This window comes from Zea mays, chromosome 8 (assembly GCF_902167145.1).
Source record: "Zea mays cultivar B73 chromosome 8, Zm-B73-REFERENCE-NAM-5.0, whole genome shotgun sequence".
In the NCBI taxonomy this organism is placed as follows: domain Eukaryota; kingdom Viridiplantae; phylum Streptophyta; class Magnoliopsida; order Poales; family Poaceae; genus Zea; species Zea mays.
In genome coordinates this window covers 106,006,078-106,028,207 of record NC_050103.1, presented here as the reverse complement: position 1 = coordinate 106,028,207, position 22,130 = coordinate 106,006,078, and the positions used below count along the sequence as shown (strand labels likewise).

General features: G+C 42.6%; 1 protein-coding gene across 1 annotated transcript; it reads left to right on the top strand.

Annotated features, from left to right (window-relative positions):
• Nucleotides 1-12,761: 12,761 nt before the first annotated feature.
• Nucleotides 12,762-21,482, top strand: LOC100501867 (Rab GDP dissociation inhibitor alpha). Its single transcript, NM_001196508.1, has 13 exons — nucleotides 12,762-12,940; nucleotides 15,240-15,302; nucleotides 15,439-15,522; nucleotides 15,871-15,978; nucleotides 16,090-16,262; nucleotides 17,222-17,333; nucleotides 17,452-17,532; nucleotides 17,617-17,679; nucleotides 17,761-17,862; nucleotides 18,057-18,181; nucleotides 18,293-18,503; nucleotides 18,594-18,668; nucleotides 21,133-21,482. Exons 1-13 carry the CDS (start codon nucleotides 12,854-12,856, stop codon nucleotides 21,184-21,186), a joined length of 1,338 nt encoding a protein of 445 aa, NP_001183437.1. The 5' UTR covers nucleotides 12,762-12,853; the 3' UTR covers nucleotides 21,187-21,482.
• The last annotated feature ends 648 nt before the right edge of the window (nucleotides 21,483-22,130 follow it).

Genomic DNA, 22,130 nt, shown 5'->3' with positions numbered 1-22,130 from the left:
CCTTCTCCCTTCGCCGGATAAGCACGACAAGCTCACTGGATCCCTTTGATGCATAAATTACCTATAATTTTTCAACCACAACCCTCAGCCTGTTATTTTATGCATGATATGATTTTGAGACAAGTTATTATGGCCACCCAGCCGCTTGCCGCAATCAATCCTTGACATATCTGTTACAAATGATTTGAGAAAAGGTGTGAGTTTTCAAAAGAAAATGCTTTTCAAAATGGGTATGATGAAGGGTTTTCACCCTTATCACCTTTGAGTAGGGATGATCAGGGACTCCCTGGTTTAGGGGAGGGCCTAAGGTGATGGCTCAGCTGGTTTAGGTGTGAGCAGAAGGATTGTCCCCTCATATAAGGACCGGTTTGTCATCCTTCACTACCTGTACTCATGATAAGTACAACCACTCGAGATTGTGTGAGCAGTCACTCAATCTAAACTCGTACGGTCCAACCCTAGGGTTATGAAGGTTGTGGAGCACTGGGAGGATAAGGAGGGGGAATGTTTTGTCTGGTTTGGGCATGGCGATGGCCTGACTCCTTCCGGTATAACCGTTAAGGTAGGGACATGCGAGGAAAGAAAGAAATTCGGATTCGGGTCTCACTAGCTATGAGATCGCAGAGTCGGACTAGTGGGTAAAGTGTACACCTCTGCGTAGAGTTGGAAAACCTATTCGAATAGTTTGTGTCGACTAGGATGGATGAGTCTGGTGTGGTATGACAATTAGTGTTTTGTTTTCGAAAAAAAGGGTGCGTTTGAGAAAAGTGTTTTTTTAAAAGGTCCGGCGGTTGAGTCGTGAGCTATGATGGACGGGAAGTCTAGTAGCTATTTTTGAAAATGAAAACCAGTGGGAAACTGCTGAGATACCTGGATGGTTTAGTCCAGGGGATTTTGTTCTATACTAAAAAACTTCCTGCTCCTTTTGGAGATGATGCGCTTTGCAAAATACAAAATGTTTTTCAAAACAACCCTGCATAAAATATTGCAGTTTCTGCAAAATATCCTGAGCTCCATATATTCCATGCATTATATCTGATTTCCCCATTCCACGGGTGAAGGTGGGCTGCTGAGTACGTTTGTACTCACCCTTTGCTTATTTGTTGTTTTTCAGAAAAAGGAGATCGGGTAAGAGTTACGAATGTTCCCAACCTTGTCTGTGGTTGTTGGACCGCTGATTTGCTTTGCTGCGTATATCGGGCTGCTTCAGCCCCACTCTGATGTTATGTCCTGAGTTGTGGACCAACTCTTGAAGTTGATCGCCACCTTTATAGGTTTGTCTCGTTTAAGCAGATCTGGAATCATCTGATGTATAAATGTGTTTACTAGCCTCTTGAGACTAGTAATTGTATCACATTTGAGTACCAGAGGATTGGGGCGCTTCAGGTGGTATCAGAGCTATTAGGTTGGCCGCAGGACGTAACCCTTAGCCTGATCCAAATGTTTTTGAGTCAAAACTATTTTCTTAAAAAAATTCTTGCTCTCATCCCTTCATTTCAAAAATGGTTTCCCCCTTTCCTTCTCTCAGAAGTCAGATGGAAGTTCGCTGCCAAACCAGCTTTTGCCAGAATGAAGATGGTTTCCCCAAGTTGTTGAGAGCATGCATAGTTCGCCTCGGAATCAGGAACCAGCCAGAGTATGATGGTCGTGAATTCGTCGAGCATGGCATAGAGAAGTGTGTCGTGACTATATACATTGGATCCGGTCCGCACCATGTGGAATGGAGTGTCACTGCTGCTGGGCACAGATTCAAAGACACCTGCCAAGTCGTCGCTCGCAAGGCATTGAGGGCCCTGTGTCAAATTTATGAAGAAGAAGTGGCCGACACACCGCTCAGATTCTTTCCGCCCTTTCAGAGAGACCGTCCTGTTTGGATGGCCAGGATGCGTGCATTGGAAGGGCAGCAGCTGCTTGAGGACGACCCCATAGTCGTGTACCTCACTGCATACCTGCTCACCCTGGGTGCTCAATATGATTTCTTGGCTCGGCACCATCGTTAGATGATTGTCCGAGCAGAATATGCAGAGAAGCGCAACCGTCAACTCCATGTGGATCTCACCACAGCTCAAGCCTGTGTAGCTGCCTTGGAAAGTCGTGAAGTCATTGCTATTGAAGCCCTGAAGCAAGCCAAGGATGAGCACGTCCAGAAGTTGATGGAGGCCTACTTGGTAACCCATAACCAACGTAGAGCCCTGCGGATCCAAGAGCTCGCTTCATCCAACCCAGTTCAACCCATGAGAGCTGAAGATCCCCAGATTCTCAAAGGTCACCCGGTCTCTGTCAGAGGAGAGAAGAAGTTTTGGGAACTCCCAAAAGGAGCCAAAGTCTTGGAAGGAATTCCAGTCTTCCCTCAGGCTATGAATAAGCAAGAGCACCCCGAGTTCTCCCAAGATCCCCCGCCAGAGTTGTTTGAGCCCCTCACCATGAAGAAGATTCCAGCACCGTCCCGTGAGATCAAGGAATAAGCTGCAAGCACCCCGCCAGCACCACCGCCCTCTGAGGAGCTACAAGAGCTAGTCCCGCTTGAAGAAGAGTTCGACCCCGTGCTGCCATCTCAGTCACCGCCAGAAGAAGTCATCAACATCAGCTCCCTCTTGACCCATCCAGGAGATGTCTCAGATTGAGGTTGTGTGCAAGCCTTGCCAGAAGAGAAGTTGTCTGGTCTGAAGCTAGTTATGCCCAGTCCTCTACATGCATTGGGTAGTGAAGTTTTTCTTCACTTTGGCTAGAGCCCTGCATGTATGAGAGGTAATCGTGTAGACTCGTGTTTTGCAAAACTCTAATTGTGTGGCCCCCTAGGGCATTTCAAAATGAATTTCGCTTGATGTTTTCTCCCCCTTCGAGTGCATATGTGATGCTTAAACGTTAGTGCTCATAAGTTGCATTTAGCATAGTTCTCAATTCAGGAGCCAAGCAATAGTAGTTATGCTTAGCCCTCGAATCTGAGTAGTCCGTGCTTTGGAAAAACTTTATTCTTCCCTTATTCAAAACATTTGATTTGTTTGTGCTTATCATTGCTGAGCTTGTGTGTTTTCTTTCTTTTTATGAAAGGTTTTCTCTAAAAACATAGATCACAAATTAGAGCTAATCCTCACCTTATGCTTCCATTCTCATCTTAACCCATCTCAAGAGAAAAGCACCTTACCGAAGAAGATACCGAAAAGCTTACCCTAGAAGCCTAGAATAAGCTATAGAAGCAACCAGTCCAGTCGCTCACTCAAAAGGACCGACCATGAGAATCAAAGCACTGCCCCTGAGTCAAAGTAAACAGGAAAAGAGGACAAAAGGAGTTATTACCATACATAGAGGCAAAGATTCTTGGAACCAGAGACCACAAACATTAGGGTCATTGACCCCACCACTCACCCGTGCCCCTCGCACGCGTGCCCTGCCTCCAACCACTGCCCCAGTCCCCCTTGCAGCGCACTACCGCCGCCCCATGCCCCCTTTGCAGCGCACCCAACGCCATTACCGCCGACAACGCCATCCCCCTCCCCTTGTCGCACCTGTTGCCGCGTAGCACGTGCTCCATCACCACCACTCCTCACCCCCAAAGCACCACCATCAGTGCCGCTCGCCTATAAACCCCCCCACCGACTCCCTAAATTCCCATTCCACTCAAAGCAAAACACTCTCAATAAAATACTCTCTGCCAAATCGCAAGCAACTCCATTTCCCACTCCGTCGCCCCTAAGATCACAATGCTTGCTGATTCTTGGGTTGAAGACTGTTGTACATGGTTCATAGTCTTCGGTTTCCTCCTCTGTATGATGGTAATACTCTTTGATAGAATCCTCCAGTGGGAAGAGCAAAGAGAAAGAAAGGATCAATGAAAAGAAGATAGAGAGGAGAAGATAAGAAGAAGGTTCTCCCAGAATCAACCCTGTGTCAGTCATCTCTCTACAGCCTGGTCAAGCAGCAACAGCAGAAGAAGGCCCCGTAACACCCGTGTTATGAGGTACTTCAAGGAGTTCAAATCCCCAAGATTCAAGAGTTCTACTCTCATTCATTTTAAGTGGGGTAGTGTTCCAGTAAAGTTCCTGATATGGAAAAAAGAAGAAGGCCTGTGAATGTAGCAAGCTGGTGGAGAACCAAATCATTGAAGCATATAAGTTTCTGGATGAGAAGTGGTCACCTAAGTTTTGTTGATGAAGCACCAGAAGGTCAATCAAGGAAGGAATCCATGTGGGTGGTCATAAGAGGAAGGTTTGTGTGTTGGCATCGATGCTTCTTCAATAAGCTAGCTGCCAAGAGAAACCTAGAAGAATGAAGATGATCTTTGAGTAGCCAGAATCAGTGTTTGCAATCAGCAACCGGATGCTCCTCAAAGGCTAGATTTTGTTGAAGCTCCATCTCCTCGAAGAGTCTGAAAAGTGAAGATATGTAGCTGAAGTAAAGCTATACCCATAACGCTTCTAAGCCGAATCTCGAGGACGAGATTCATTTTAAGTGGGGTAGATCTGTAGCATCCCAAAAATTCAAATCTTGAAAATTTCTCAAACTTCTCTAAATTCAAAATGAATTTTAAATTTCGTTTCAAAATGTTTGTTTGCGAGTTGATATCAGCAAATAAAATATAGTGGTCTATATTCTCTCCAAAATCCTCCTCAAATATCCTACAAATATTTCCCCAATGATCCCTTCAAATTCTTTCCAGAAATACTACCCAGATATTTCCCCAGTGACCCCCTCAAATTCTTTCCAGAAATACTACCCAAATATTCCACCAATAATCCTCCAAGTATTTTCCTCCTAAGAAATACCTTCAGAATCATTTTTGAAGTCCCTACAAATATTTTCTTCATAACTTTCCTCATGCTCATATGTATACGTATGCCTCCGGTGTCATACGGTGAGCTCTACAAGCCAATTACACTCATATAAGACAAATTCATGCTAATCTCCCACTAATCCTCTCATCCTCCTACTAATCCTCTCATCCCTCCCCTAATCCCCCCAGCATGGCTATAAATAGAGGGGCAAGGGCCTCCTCTCATCCCACCCCAAGCCATTTCATGACAACTCTCCTTCCCCCCCCCCACACACACGCCCACTCCATGCTCCACACAAGCACACACTAGCACAAGGATCATTCGGTCGTTCTTCGATCGTTCGTCCCCCTGTTCTTAGTTTGTTCGTTCGTTCGTCCGATCGTTCATGGTTTGTTCATCCGTTCGTCCGATCATTCGATCGTTCGCTCGTTCGTTCGTCCAAATAATCTTTTTCCTGCCATTATGCTGCTGAAATTCCGATCGTTCGTTCGTTCGATCATTCGATCGTTCGTCCATTCGTTCATAGTTCCTATTCATCGTTCATCGTTCGTTCATAGTTCCTATTTATCGTTCATCGTTCGTTCATAGTCCCTATTCATTGTTCATCCAGATAACCTTTGTCCTGCCGTTATGCTGCCAAAATTCCGATCGTTCGTTCGTCCGATCATTCGATCGTTCGTCCGCTCGTTCATAGTTCCTACTCATCGTTCATCGTTCGTTCATAGCCACTATTCGTCGTTCATCGTTCGTTCATATGACTATTCACATCACTATTTACCATTACTATTCACCATTACCATTCATCGTTACTATTCATCATCGTTACTATTCATCGATGATACCTATAATTCCTTTTCCGTCGTTACTATTCATCGTTACTATTTATCGATCATCCAATCACCCCAAATTTCAACTACTCATCCATCGTGCTGTCCAGTCCACTTAAGACCAGCCAGACCCATATTCTAGTCATACGAACTCCGGTGACTGTGATTTTCCTTCCAGTAGGGAACTTCCCATCTAGTCACCCATCCCAGGTTTCTCCAAGTTGAGCACGCTTAACTTAGAGATTCCTTCAAACTAGGCTTCCAAACTCCGATTCCAATAATTCTTGTTTCTAAATCCTTATCGAAGTATTCCCTATACAACCATGTCATCCCTTAAGCATGGTTCATGTTCTAGAAAACTCCCAAAATACTCTTGTCCCATATTCTGCCTATAACTCTCCTGTTCATACTAAGTCAGACGATTCATTCGTCACTATTCTCACCAACAGTGAACTTCACTGTGCTACACCACATACACCTAGCTATAAATACACCTAGCTACCCTCTCCCTCTCCACACACACTCAACACCCTCAGCCAAGGCAAACACCCCACCCACTCAGTTACTCCGCTCTGCCGGCTACGCGCATAGTGTCGCTTCGCCTCCAATCCACCCTCCTGGTAAGCACATCCACTCCGCCACCAGTAATATCACAACACCACATGACACAGATTCTGCTCAAGACTCTACCCATCCATATATCTCTATTCTGACCACTATACTAAATATTTGTTGGTATACTTGCTTGTTTGTATGTTTGCTTGTTCATGTTGCATAGTTATCGGAGCGTTCGTGCCGTCTTGTGGAGGCCAGATCTGCAAGTATACGCCAGGTAGTGGAGCTAGAAGCTAGTTCCGCGAGCTCCCCTTCCCCCTTCACCGGATAAGCACGACAAGCTCACTGGATCCCTTTGATGCATAAATTACTTATAATTTTTCAACCACAACCCTCAGCCTGTTATTTTATGCATGATATGATTTTGAGACAAGTTATTATGGCCACCCAGTCGCTTGCCGCAATCAATCCTTGACATATCTGTTACAAATGATTTGAGAAAAGGTGTGAGTTTTCAAAAGAAAATGCTTTTCAAAACGGGTATGATGAAGGGTTTTCACCCTTATCACCTTTGAGTAGGGATGATCAGGGACTCCCTGGTTTAGGGGAGGGCCTAAGGTGATGGCTCAGCTGGTTTAGGTGTGAGCAGAAGGATTGTCCCCTCATATAAGGACCGGTTTGTCATCCTTCACTACCTGTACTCATGATAAGTACAACCACTCGAGACTGTGTGGGCAGTCACTCAATCTGAACTCGTACAGTCCAACCCCAGGGTTATGAAGGCTATGGAGCACCGGGAGGATAAGGAGGGGGAATGTTTTGTCCGGTTTGGGCATGGCGGTGGCCTGACTCCTTCCGGTATAACCGTTAAGGTAGGGACGTGCGAGGAAAGAAAGAGATTCGGATTTGGGTCTCACTAGCTATGAGATCACAGAGCCAAACTAGTGGGTAAAGTGTACACCTCTGCGCAGAGTTGGAAAACCTATTCGAATAGTCTGTGTCCACTGGTATGGACGAGTCTGGTGTGGTATGACAATTAGTGTTTTGTTTTCAAAAAAGGTGCGTTTGAGAAAAGTGGTTTTTTTAAAAGGTCCGGCGGTTGAGCCGTGAGCTATGGTGGACGGGAAGTCCAGTAGCTGTTTTTGAAAATGAAAACTAGTGGGAAACTGCTGAGATACCTAGATGGTTTAGTCTAGTGGATTTTGTTCTATACTGAAAAACTTTCTGCTCCTTTTGGAGAGGATGCTCTTTGCAAAATACAAAATGTTTTTCAAAACAACCCTGCATAAAATATTGTTGTTTCTGCAAAATATCCTGAGCTCCATATATTCCATGCATTATATCTGATTTCCCCATTCCGTGGGTGAAGGTGGGCTGCTGAGTACGTTTGTACTCACCCTTGCTTATTTGTTGTTTTTCAGAAAAAGGAGATCGGGTAAGAGTTACGACTGTTCGCAACCTTGCCTGTGGTTGTTGGACCGCTGATTTGCTTCGCTGCGTATATCGGGCTGCTTCAGCCCCACTGTGATGTTATGTCCTGAGTTGTGGACCAACTCTTGAAGTTGATCGCCACCTTTATAGGTTTGTCTCGTTTAAGCAGATCTAGAATCATCTGATGTATAAATGTGTTTACTAGCCTCCTGGGACTAGTAATTGTATCACATTTGAGTCCCAGAGGATTGGGGCGCTTCAGCAGCTCCCTCCACGTCACACGTTAGCTCCTTCCCACTGTACGTCTGTTAAGTCATTTTTCCTTCTGATTCAGACATTCCAGCATCCATACAACATTAAATCATTCTTGTTTTTCAGTTATTCTTTGTGTTTTTTCTAGACATTCCTTTGTTCCTTGTTCAGTCATTCCACATAATATTAAGTCATTCTAGCGTCTAGACAACATTAAGTCATTTCATGTAACATTAAGTTTTTCCAGAGTCCATGCAAAGTCATTCAAGCATTCAATCAATATTAAGTCATTCCAGGAAACATTAAGTCATTTCCAGGAAACATTAAGTCATTTAAGTATTCATGCGACATTAAGTCATTCTATTAGACACTAAGTCATTTTCAGAAAACATTAAGCCATTGTTTGTTTTCAGTCATTCTTCGTGTTTCTTCTCAAACATGTCTTGTTCTTGGTTTAGTCAGTATAAGCAATATTAAGTCATTCTAGCGTCCATGCAACATTAAGTCATTCGAGGTAACATTAAGTCATTATAGAGTCCAAGCAAAGTCCAAGCATTTAGGGAACATTAAGTCATTCCAGTAAACATTAAGTCGTTTCAGAAAATATTAAGTCATTCTTTTCATATTTTTCTCAGACATCCCTTATTTTTGGTTCAGTCATTTCAAGCAATATTAAGTCATTCTATCTCGACTCGGCTCGGTTTTTTTGGCTCGGCTCTGCTCATGGGGGCATGTGGGCAGAGATAGATATGTGCGAGTGAGGTGGCTCAATGCGTGGGTGAGCAGCTCGACTCACGAGGAAGCACACGCTCGAGGATGGACTCGGTTGGTTGGCCACGCGGGGAGGCTCGCTCGGTCATTTTGGCGTGCTTGGGTGGTCTAGGTGATAGACCACCCTAGGTGACAAATAGATCTTCCCTATATGTGTATGTGATCATCACCTGCATGCGAAAGCGACCAACTGTATTTAGGATGCATAGTTTTTAATCTGAGTATAAATTTATTTAGGATGCATATTTTTTAATCTGAGTATAATATAATAGGTGATGAGCTTGCACATACCTGCATCCCATCCACGCCAGCATCTGGCTCCTCCCTCTCGGATTCTCGAGAAATTTGTCATAATGGGTCACTCGTTCGCTCTGCAAAATAGGTCGCTTCTCACTGTATTTGTTAAAATGGGTCAATCTAGTGGTTTATCTTTGTCAAAATACACCACCTAGTAATTTTGATGACTGACGAGTGGGCCCTGTTTGAGGATATGATCGAATTTCCTTGAGAATCCCGTTACTCTCCTCCGTTGGTGGCTCCATTACTCTCCTCCATTTTCATTTCCCTCACTGGTCAACTCTCCCTCCCTCTGCTTGATTCCGACATGCACTCGTTTGGTCTATCGCCGCTGAAGCCGAAATCCCGTCACACGTAGTCGTCTGAGCCTAGAACACACTCTAAGGACTGCCATCACCATAGCCAAAATCCTGTCATCGGCGTTGTCTGGGCTCCCGTACAACGCATGTGAGGTCCATTTGTGTTTCCTCTTCCTTCATCGAATCATGACGATGTAGTGTTTGTCGATGTCGATTCCCCATCCTAAGTGGTCTTTTGTGATCCTTTGTAGCTTGGCACCATCAATGGAATCGCCATGGATGCAAGGTCAACTGGGTCCAAAACGATGAGCAATCAGGTATTCATGCCTCTTTTGCGACGTAGTCAATGTAATTTGCAGGCTATAGGAGTGATTTGTGGTAACGAATGGAACCGAGGCAACTATACTACAAATATTCTATTTTTAATGGGACAATTGCGTGTGAGTTACTGTACTTGATGCAATTGGGACTGTTACTGAATTGTGCATGTTGCAAGCTAGAGGATCCTGCAAGTTTTTTTATTGGTAGGAATACAAGAGGTTTTTTACTGGACATCAAGATGAAGAATAAGTATATGATTTTGCAATAAAATGTAGATTACTTGAAGCCATGGTAGAGACGAATCGAGGAATTAACAAGATACTTAGTTGTTATGAGAAAATCTTGTTTTGGTTGTGGTTCTTGTACTATTGCAGTTGACACATAAACAGTGGTACTAGGTTGTTGTATCTGATAAGTTAGAAACGTAATATGTACTCTTAATATGTCTATTAAGATGTGACACACATGTACTTTGTAATGTGCTTTGTGACATGAAATGATTTTTCTTTGAATTTTGGCAGCATTTTTGTTGTTTGTGAGACATTAGTGTACACACCAAGCATCTATGTCATAAAAGTAGAGGTTCAACCATCCATATTATAAAAGTAGTGGTTCGACCATCTATACTATAGTAGCACTTGTCTTAATTTTGCATAAATACTAACATCTAGAAATACAAGCCGTAGTCTTACAATTGCACTGATCCAACCATCTAGATTACAATAGCACTATTACAAGCACTAGTCTCAACCATCCCGATTACAGTAGGACTAAGCAACCATCCAATTTATGGAATTAGGTCTTATTTTTCTTTGGCATAACTTCCTTTTGCCCTTATCAACACTTGTGATTGCTTGCCACACTTGTGATTTCTCCCCCATCGGCTGCCACACTTGTAGATGCTCCTTCACTTACTGATATCATCACAAGATGACTACAAGTAAATTATAATTAGTGAAGTACAAAAATTCTACACCTTCTCATCTACATCTTGAGTGCTTATCTCCACCACACTATTAGGGGACCTTATCAACACTTCTTCCTTCCAACTATACAACATCCTAAATCTATGATCCCAATTACCATATACCTCTTTCAAAACTTTTTGCATTCCTTTCCATGTGACATCATAACTTACCTTACAATTATGTGTATCTTGCAATCTATTCTACAAAGCCTTAGCACTAAGTGTAGGTCCATTCTTGAGTAATGGCAAGACTTTCTGTGCTACCCATGCTTGATTGGCATTCCCATAATTTGGCTAGATGCTTGAGACACAAATATGCGAATCCATGAGGACTGTAACCTACAAACAACCCAACACATAACTTTAGTACAAAAATTTTAGCATAACAATTATTCGGTTACAAACAAAATAAAGAAATGTTACTACCACAACACTAGAATCAGGTCTTATAGAACCATTCAGTTTCCAAGGACATGTGCAATAATTCCGTTTGTAGTAGACTCTATATCTACTTTTGCCAGATTTTGTTATTCCAAGCTCAAACTCCTCATTTATAGCATATTGTTCATAGCTAGCCTAAATTCTTTCATCGAGGGATAGATATTAACCAACTTCATATCAGAATGATCAACATCATGCAATATATTCAACATTTTTGGATTTTCATCATCAACGGATATGTCTGCATCTAAATCATTCACATCTGCACTAGTACATTGTGATGCGAAATGAGATGCAAAATTAGATGGTTGCTACTAGGTTTGGTTCCTCTCTTCATCTTCATCTCTAAGTCCCAATATGACATACATTTCAACAACAATGGCAGGGAAGGAATGCTCTGTCTGAGGGAAGGAATGCTAGAATGCTTTGTATGAAGGAAGGAATGCTATGGCTGAATGCTTAGCGACGATGGGGGAAGGGTCGACGACGACGGTGGGTAGACCAGCGGGCAACGACTAGGTCTCCCTTCTGATCTGGAGAATGATGGAGCCTCCTCTCGATCTAGATTACTTAGACTAGCTTTCCTATCCCACCTTCCATCACATCTTCTATCTCAAACTTTACTCAGTAAATAGTTAAATAGTGCACTCTACAATACAAATAGTATTTTGCATGACTATATGTACGGTCTGCTTAAGATGGCCTTAAGCCCATGACTTCAACAGTGACTACTGACTAGGCTTCTCAAGTCAATTCTCAATCGTATCACCGGATGAAGTCCACTCGTTAGTCATAAAAATTACCAGTTCAGATATTTTAATAAAAGATAAACCACTATATTGATCTATTTTTAAATATTTAACGTTGGATAGTTTATTTTTGATAGAAAACGTTAAGTACAAAAACAGAGGGAGTATAACATAACCTATTTTAGGCAGTGTTTAGTTCCTGAGTCTATTTGGACGAAATGACTCTTTTCCAGATTCTGAGTATGGAATGACTTCATTCATGTTTGGCAATCAGAACAGTGCCGCTCTGTTTTTCTGTTTAGTTCTAGTGTGAAGACTCTATCCTATATTTGGCACCATATTATTATATATATCAAATATAATTATATTAAATATAACCATATATATATATTACGTTTGGCACCCTGCGTTCTTGTCAAATATTAAATTATATATATATATATATATATATATATATATATATATATATATATATATATATATATATATATATATATATATATATATATATATATATATATATATATATATATATATATATATATAACACTGGCACAAGAAGCCGTGAAAGGCGTCTCGAGCGCTTGAGCGCTCAGGTCCGACTATTTTTTGGAGCCCAGAGATCTAGCATCTTGAGAGAATATTCCTATATTAGAGCGGCTCTGTTCCACTTTGATTTGAATCAAGCAGTCTTAAGTACTTAGAACAGAGCATTTTCATTCTACTATAGTTTGAAACCAAACACTATCTTAGGGCTAGTTTGACATCTCTATTTTTCTATAGAATTTCCAATTTTTTTAAGAAAAAATAAACTAATTTTGCTTGGAGAAATGAAAAACCCGCAGGGCCTGTTCGGTTGTACCGGAATGAGCCAGGATTTATTCCAGCTCATCAAAATCTATATAAATTAGAGAAGTAATCCGGCTAGGAATTAATCCGGGACTCTAATCCGGAACAATGGAACAGAGCCTCACGAAAATGAGTCCCAGCCCTTAGAGAGCGGTGACAAATTTCCGGAAACGCCAAAATCCATTCTCAGTTTTTTTAGAAACCACTCTCATCCTCTCGCACCGCACCGTTCGCTTCCTTTCGTCAACTCCACTCCTCTTGGCCGCCGCATTACCTCCTCTTCGCCGCTGCCGCCACCGCTCCACCGGGCAGCCAGCCAGCCATGGATGAGGAGTACGACGTGATCGTGCTTGGCACGGGGCTCAAGGAGTGCATCCTCAGTGGTCTCCTTTCCGTCGACGGCCTCAAGGTGAGCCCGTCGATCGCCCGCTCTCTTCTCCTGCAGCCGCCGCTCGTAGATCCGTGGCTGCCGTGCTCGGATTTTGGGTCCGCGTAATAGTCCGGTGCTTCAAGGTCGCTTGCATCACTTGGAGTGCACAGGTCGCTGGACGGCTGGAGCACACGAGCTCCTAGATCGGGTGCCCTAGCCCCTTTGATCTGGACGTCGTGCGCTGCGATTACATGCATGCTTCGCTTTTACTGTCGTATGCTGATCTATAGTGTTCGTCTACCTACGAGGCTCCCAGCTCCTTAAGCCCTTGATGGATCCATAGCGGCGGACCAGCCATTGATGCAATTAAGTATAGTCTGAGCTTTTAGCAAGGGTGGTTATCTAGATCAGAACTGGAGCAGCCGTGCTTAATCAGGAAGTGGCACTTAATTGTACTGCTTGCTAGCAACTTGCGCGCTGTGATTAGATGCATGCTTCGTTTTGCTGTCGTATACTGATCTATAGTGTCCATCTACCTACAAGGCCCCCATCTCCTTAATCCCAAGGTGGATCCATAGTGGCGGACCAAGTCCGAGCTGAGCTTGGAGCAGTTTTCTAGATGAGGATTGCGAGCAGCTGGGCTTAATCGGGAAGTGACACTTAATCATACTGTTTGCTAGCAATTTGGCGGAAGAGCATGTAATACAAATTAAAGGGAGGACTAAGGAGAGGGAGGGCATTCTTGCCCAAACTAAAGGTCTGTCTGGATACACATGGCTAGTTACTAGTTGGGGCTAAAAATAGCTCTGTTTGGCTACCTGGTTGGCTAACAACTAGTTTAAGACTTGGCTAAAAAATTAGCTCTCCTGTTTGGATGCAAGTCATGCAACAGAGCTAATTTTAGCTGATTTTTAGTTAGCTAGCAATTAGTCATTGTAACCAAACATGCCCTATTTGTACTTTGTTGTGTTGCTTTTCATAAGCCAATGTTTTTTGATTTCTGTATTAGCCTAAGCGGGTTTCCTTATTTGTTGCACATACACAGGTGGCAGCATGTAGCTTGCAAAATGGTGACAATTATAGAAGCTAGGGTTAGGATTTCTGGGTTTTCCAAGCCACCCTGACCAATGGCCTCAGCTTCTAGGAGGAAGCTTGACTATGGTTGGTATTGGCACTGCTGCGGCAGGGGCAGTAAGGGTGTTGATAATCATAGGTTTGCTGTTGTGCAACTGTTGGGCAGCTGGTAGACTGGGTGCTTCCTGGCTTCGGTGGCAGTTAAGGGGTAATGCGAGGAGGAGGCTGTGGTGGCAGTAACGTAGAAGAGTTTAGGGCATTCCAGGTTGCCTTCAACTGCTGATGTTAGCAGTGGAGCCGGTGACAGTAGCCACCTGCAGCTGGTACCAGCTAGGGGCATGGTAGATGGGTTGTCGGAGGAGGTCATCTAGAACATGGGGCTGGCAATGGAACATTGGAGATTAAGGGTATTCTGTTTTGCTTCCCAGCAACACCAAACCGCAAGTGTGGCCATGCCAAAAGTTTTGCCAACAAAATGTCTGCCACACTCCTGGCGAGCTTTTTCAGTCAAATGCACTAAAAAACAGCCAAGCAAGGTGCAGCAGCAGTCAAGAAACAAACAACAGCCTAATCAAGTGTGGCACTTGCAGCATGACAATTTTCGGACGCTATCCAAACATACTTAGTCTCTGCTAATAAGCGAGCTACCAAGAATACAAACAAAGAATGATGGAATTAAAAAGTCCCTTTCATGAAACAGTAAACCCTTAGACCTTAAATGCCGTACAGATGCTCTGGCTCTGTTTGACAGGGCTCCAGCTCCAAGAAATTTGTGGACTTTTTGGAGCTAGGCATTCTTAGCTCCATAAATCTGCAAATCTGGAGCTGTGGGTACATTTTAGTAGTTCGGATGATTTGTTTCTTTCAGCCCTAGACAAATTATAAACTCGAGGTTCTTTATTGGTATACAAAGTTACAAACTCCAGATCTGAGGTGAATCTTGGAGCTAGAGTTGTGCCAACAGGCAATGGAGCCTTTTTATTAGACAGCTTTTAAGTGGATGTATAATGAGAATGCTGTATGAGGAGTCAATTTAAGAGTACATACGATATCCAAAAGTTGCCACAACCCCTCACAAACACCTCTCTTTTCTCAGTGCATTATGCATGCATGCACGAGTTGAATTATTCTGTGCCACCTGGTCCATAATTGTTTTTGATCCTTATGCCATTTTTAGAACCTTCCTTAAGGTTTTGGTATTTGAAGTGTACATGTAAGTATAGAATATTCACTTTTGAGGATCTGGTTTTCGACGATATTATAGGTTTTGCATATGGACAGAAACGACTACTATGGAGGAGATTCCACCTCGCTCAACCTTAATCAGGTAAGCAACTCCTATAACTTCTGTTTAAGTACAGAGTGTTTTAGATTTGTGCATCGATTTCTTGTCATAACAAAGCTTTTGATTGATTTTGCTGGAACTTCTAAACTGACGTGCTTTCCGCTACCTTTTGGAACAGCTCTGGAAGAGGTTTAGAGGGGAAGACAAGCCCCCAGCACATCTAGGTGCAAGCAGAGACTACAATGTGGACATGGTGCCAAAGGTGCAACAGCCTTTATCATATGCAAACATGTCTTTCTAGCACCTTTATCAGCACAGCTAATATTTGCAGAAATACCTGTGAGATCATAAATATAACGACAACCCTGTGATTTTGCATTGTTTTGACTTGGCAGGAAACATTTGTAGTCTTTTAATGTGATTTATGTGTTAATTTTTGCCTCAGAATTATGAAAATCCCTTGCAGAACTGTTAGTAAAAAGAAACCTGCGGAGTATTCCTGCTAGATTATGACTTATTTGTTAATAATTTTCTTTTTTACTATTTATACCAGTGTACCATAATTATGTTTTTGTTGATTCGTTGTTAAAAAAACTGTTTCTGTCATCAGTTTATGATGGCAAATGGGACATTGGTTCGAACCCTCATCCACACTGATGTGACAAAGTACTTGTCATTCAAAGCTGTTGATGGGAGCTATGTTTTCAGCAAAGGGAAGGTAGTCACCAGTCTATGTTCTTGTTCTTTTTTTTCATCAACATCGCGTTTCCTGAATTTTCTTATATCAGGTAGGGTAACATACCTTGTCTCTTTTATTATATTCAATCAGATTTACAAGGTCCCTGCCACTGATATGGAGGCTCTGAAGTCCCCTTTGATGGGTCTATTCGAGAAGCGCAGAGCAAGGAACTTCTTCATTTATGTCCAAGATTACAATGAAGCTGATCCAAGGACACATCAAGGATTAGACCTTACTAGGGTGACAACTAGAGAACTTATAGCGTTAGCACCTCTCTGCTTGTTACATTATACTCATTTCGTTGCTAGTTTTGTGGTAACACTCAGATGAACAGTACCCCGTTTCCGCTTACAAAAAAAAAAAAAGAATAACATACTTGTAAACCTGGATAACCCTTTTAGGCTAATGAAAGTGAGTTATGACTTACCTCTAGTATCAGGGTGTCTTATCAATATGATTCTTACTGTGAATTTTAAAATCCATTGTAGACATTGCTTGTCCTTGCATCTTACCTATGAACTGAATTCGTTGTAGTTAGCATCTAGATTTTTTTCTAGTGGAGCTCTTGCTACATTCAGGGCTGTGCTCCTAACATCGCTCCCTTGCAAATTATACATGGATCCAGGTTATTAAAACGATAAAACGTTGAAACGCTCATGGGTGAAGTTTTGACTTTTAAACGTTTAAACAAAGTTTAAACGTAGTTTTAAACAACATATGAAAAATACCAATATATCATAATTTCAGACAACACATATGATATGAAGTTAAATACCAAAACAGAGAGGTTAGTGGCTTACCAAAACTTCACCCATGAGCCGGATTGGACCCCAAAAGTAACTAACAGACTGGGCCCAAATGTAGCTAATGGTCTAAAACGCATGAAACACTGCGTTTTACAGTTTAGAATGCCAAAACGCCAAAATGCGGTTTCAACCTCTAATTAGAGTTTTGACGTTTAAACATAGTTTAAACGTAGTTTTAATAATACTGACATGGATATCATTTTATTCCATATGTTGGGCAAATATATCTTTTGCATGTTGCTCTTATGCTTGTGTAAAACATAACCTATGCATGTTCCAATCTTTTTAATGTGTTCATGACATGTGGGTTCAAGATCCACATGTCAGTGGCACATTTTGGGATTGCAAAATTTTGCAATGGCGAATAACTAACCTCTTTCTGCACAAAGGTAACTCCATGTTCATGTATATTTCAGAAAATATGGTTTAAGTGATGATACAGTGGATTTCATTGGACATGCACTTGCTCTTCATAGAGATGATCGCTATCTTGATGAACCGGCACTTGATACAGTGAAAAGGATGAAAGTAAGTCTTGGCCAGAGTTGCTTCCTAGTTGTTACTATGGATAAACTTGTGCTTCCTAATGGTTTGAATGTGTTTTCTTTATATAGTTCTGTTATACTTATCTATCGTGTGCTTTTAGCTATATTCAGAGTCTCTTGCGCGCTTTCAAGGAGGCTCGCCATATATCTATCCATTGTATGGTCTGGGTGAGCTACCACAGGTCAGTCAATCGAATCTGTTAATATAATACTTCTCGAGTGGGCACCATGGTCCTTGATGATACAGTGCTTGTTTTGAGCTACAGGGTTTTGCACGATTGAGTGCTGTTTATGGTGGTACTTACATGTTAAACAAGCCAGAGTGCAAGGTCTTGTTTTTCACCTCTATTCACATAATTTGGATGACAGGAAAATACTCTCCTTTTTACCTGTGTTGCCTCATTTTATAGGTTGAATTCGATATGGAGGGGAAAGTGTGTGGTGTCACATCTGAAGGTGAAACTGCAAAGTGCAAGAAGGTGGTCTGTGATCCTTCGTATTTACCAAACAAGGTGAATACTCTGTATGTCCACATTCTAAAGGGCTTGGTCATTGCGATGCCAAATACTTATATTTTGCTAGATGGCAAGCTAATTTACTGAACTTTTTTTGTTCCCATCTTGAGAAGGTATTTCTAATTATATGGCCTTCTGGTGCTTTTGCTAAATTTTCTCTCATTTTTTGCCATCCTATTGTTTCTAAACAGGTTAGGAAGATTGGTAGAGTTGTTCGTGCAATTGCTATCATGAGCCACCCAATCCCTAATACAAATGAGTCCCACTCGGTTCAAATTATTTTGCCTCAGAAACAACTTGGACGTAGATCAGACATGTAAGGCCTTCTCTCATGTTGAACTAGTTTCATCTCATGTTGAACACTTTTATCGAACAGATCACTATGCTTGACACAATTATGATATTTCTGTCGGTATTCTCTTTTTAGGTATGTTTTCTGTTGTTCATACACGCACAATGTTGCGCCAAGAGGGAAGTTCATTGCATTTGTGTCTGCAGAAGCAGAGACTGATAACCCGCAATCTGAGCTAAAGCCTGGAATTGATCTACTTGGTTCTGTGGATGAGATATTATATGATATTTATGACAGATATGAACCAGTGAATGAACCATCTCTTGATAATTGCTTTGTCACAACGGTAAGATTTGCAGTGTATGTTAATAGAATGAACATTTAACTTTACTGTTTAAACATTCTACTAAATCTTTGTGGCTGTTTCACCGTGCAGAGCTATGACGCCACCACACATTTTGAGACAACTGTAACAGATGTCCTGAACATGTATACAATGATCACTGGAAAGGTAACATGAACTTCAGCTTTATTTTTATTGGAGTGATTTAGTCATGACTTGAAACACATCTTGTTTTGAGAGATCTAGATACCTAGCAAGGTTATTAAAATGATAAAACATTGAGCAACTCATGGGTGAAGTTGACTTTTAAACGTTGAAATGAAGTTTAAATGTAGTTTTAAACGACATAGGAAGAATACCCATATATCATAATTTCAGACAATAACATTGTCGGTACCCTGGATTAGGGGTACCCCTTACTACGGTATAAAGGCACGATGCCTGTGCAGTTACCCTTAGCCGCGCGGAGAACAACCTCAGGGGTATCTTGTGGGCAGTTAAGGTGGCGTTCTCAGAGACAACGCCATTAGGCCCAGAAGGCACCGGACCCCTGTGCGCACGACCCGGACCCCCGGAGTAAAGCAGCCCGAAGCCATTGGATAGGGTTCGGACCCCACCAAGTGAGCTCCGGACCGCCCATAACAAGGTCCCGAGAAAGGGAGTATCATGACCTAGACCCGGGTTCGGGACTGACACGTGTCCTGGCTCTATCCACAGCGCCTCCGCCCTCCCGCTCGGCCAAGGGTCTAATGCTGCAGTATGGCTTATCGTCCGTGACGTAGGCCAGCGGGCGGAGCGTGACGTAAGGGCTCTGAGCCGCGCGGCCTCCGCATTTATTGTGGAAAGGACGCGCCGCCTGTCTACCCTTCTGACAGATGATGTGCCCCCACGACATTTATTGCGTCCTGTCCTTTCCGCTGGCAAGTGGCGCCAGGGCCACCCTGTAGACTGTGCACTTGTCCAGTCCGTTGTCGAAACAGTGTGCCCGTGCTGCGCGGTGCGCTGTACTCATCCCTTATACGAGAAGCTTCCCCCTGCTCGACGAGGCTACGCAGATCTCGGGTGTCAGACCGCACGAAGATTACGCAGGCATGGCAAGCAATAGATCCACCCTTCCATTTGTCCCTGAGCCCACATGTTGGGGCTCAGAACCCTTGTACATGCCCCCTTGAACTATAAAAGGGGAGGCATGCAACGAGAGATGGGGAGGTCATTCAGGCTTACACACAGCACAAGCTTCCTCAACAATCCAACTCACAGTGGAGTAGGGTATTACGCTCCGGCGGTCCGAACCACTCTAAATCCTCGCGTGTTCATGTGCTTGACAATCGCTTAGCTAAACAGGCAAAACGCTTAAGCCCCCTCCTCATCTTAGGACTTAGGGCGGGTGCACTCCGCCACCCGGCCGGAGAATTCCCTCTCCGACAAACATGAACTTAAATACCAAAACAAAGAGGTTAGTAGCTTACCAAAATAGAGGCAGAGAGGATGATGAGTCAACTGGCAACTGCTGGGTGCTGGCCACCGGCAACGATAGAGACCAAAGCGGTGTGCTACTAGCCATTGGGCTTCAGGGCAAGGGAGTAGGACAAGCATGTGGAGACTGGACCGGATTGGACCCAAAAGTAACTAACAGGCTGGGCCCAAAATTAGCTAATGGTCTAAAATGCATGAAACACTGAGTTTTACATCTTAGAACAAAATGCTGTTTCAACCTATAATTAGCATTTTGACGTTTAAACGTAGTTTTAGGCCCTGTTTAGGAGGGCTTCATTTCAAGAATTGCAACTTCGGTTTTCCAGCTTTACCATGAAACAACTTCAACAGATTGGTAAGACAGGGTTCAAGAGTGTTTGGTTTGCATATAGACTCCAACTTTTGTAATACAATTAATTTGTGCGAGTTTCCTTAATTACCCTTGATGATTAGTGGGTGGAGAAAGAGACATGAATCGGTAGGTCATGTAACCAATGACATGGTGGGTAATTTTTGTGCAACTTCATGGAAATGTATGAAAATAGTGTTTTTCAAGCACCCTTTGAGGAGCTTCTAAAATGTCATGAAACTAGCCTCTAGTTTCAGTTTTTTTTGAAGCTAGAGCTCGTGGAGTTGGACCTGTTTGGATAGAAGAAGCTAAAATAGACCTGAAATTCTCCTAAACAAGGCCTTAATAACACTGATACCTAGAGTAGAGTAGGAATTATGTGTTCCAAGGTTTATTTATGCCTCTATACCTATACCTAATATTACCTCTATACCTATACCTAATATTAAAGAGACCATTTTATCTTTTTTTTTGTCCATCTCACTACCAAAACAGTGTAGAGTTTCTGCACCTCCTGCTGGTACGATGTAGAACTCGTGCCTAGAGACGATCGATGCATAGCCCAATTCTAAGATGTGTTGGGTCACACCTTTCTGTATCTCATATCATATGTAACCTGGACTCATGAGCCATGGTCATGACTCAAGGAGTGCGATTCCAATATGTATTAGGTTCCGTTGCAAATTGCAGCGCGGGTACGTTTGCTAGTACCTGCTAACAAAAAAAAGTCTCCTGTTCCTGTTATTTCAATGTTTAATGGATCTAGTTCCTCAAAACATGTGCATCCTAACTCTGATCTCATTGCAGACTGTGGATCTTAGTGTGGATTTGAGTGCAGCTAGTGCTGCTGAAGAATACTGATTTCAGTCATAATGTTTATCAAAGATCACATCATTGGGGACAGCACATGACCAAACTTCAATGAGTGGCTAGTATGAGTTTAGTCGGTTCCAGATTATACCATGCCGACTTCTACTGTACCTCGTGAATCGTGATGTCTATTGGGCACTTGTTGCTGACAGAACTGTGCACAATGTTGATCCAATTTGATGGATGGTGGTGGTTCTGTTATTTACTAGTCGGTCAAAACACTAAACGGTGGCCATCATGGCTGTGTGATGTATCATAACTGTTCAGTAAATTTGTGTTCTTCTGCCCGGAGTTCTGCTCGATGCTATTGCGGGCGGCCCGAGGTGCTTGCTCTACTGTGAATGAATGAAGTTTGTCACGCATCGTGTTCGATTTTTTTTACCAAAGATCTTTTCTGGTCTGATGTGCCAGACTATGGCCTTTGGAGATATATAAAAGTTCTGGTGTTGCTGGTGCTGGCGGTGTCCGTGTCACCGAAATCAAAAGGCCGTTTTGTTGTCGTCAAGCAAGCGGATGAGAGCTGCATCCGGTCAGGTTGCGAAAGTTATCAGGCACAGCATTTGGACCATAGGTTTTACGGAGTCACTGCAACGGCCAACGGCTACATATATTAATAAAATAAATACATCTGCTGTCTTTTTCTGGCTGACATGAGTGACGCTACCCGCAAAACGCCCGTACGTTTAAGAAAAACTAGGAATAAGGCCAGTAATTGCTTCAGTTGATTAATTATTATAAAAATTAAATGATTCATCCAGGTGGGAATCGTTCTAGATAATCAATCCTTGATAATCGAACGAGTATTTAGAAGGAAAAAAAAATCAGACGTCAGAATTCTGAATTGATGAGACATCGAAACTAAATGGTCGGATGTATATAACTTCATTTCTCACCCAATTACTTGAGCTAGGTTTGCATTCTATACTGATTCAGTA

What these genes read in the sequence shown, in the direction of transcription:
- LOC100501867 (NM_001196508.1), top strand. Translation starts at nt 12,854, where the DNA reads ATGGATGAGGAGTACGACGTGATCGTGCTTGGCACGGGGCTCAAGGAG. An exon ending in TTTCCGTCGACGGCCTCAAG is followed by an intron (nt 12,941 to 15,239) that starts GTGAGCCCGTCG and finishes ACGATATTATAG; the next exon opens with GTTTTGCATATGGACAGAAA. An exon ending in ATACAATGATCACTGGAAAG is followed by an intron (nt 18,669 to 21,132) that starts GTAACATGAACT and finishes ATCTCATTGCAG; the next exon opens with ACTGTGGATCTTAGTGTGGA.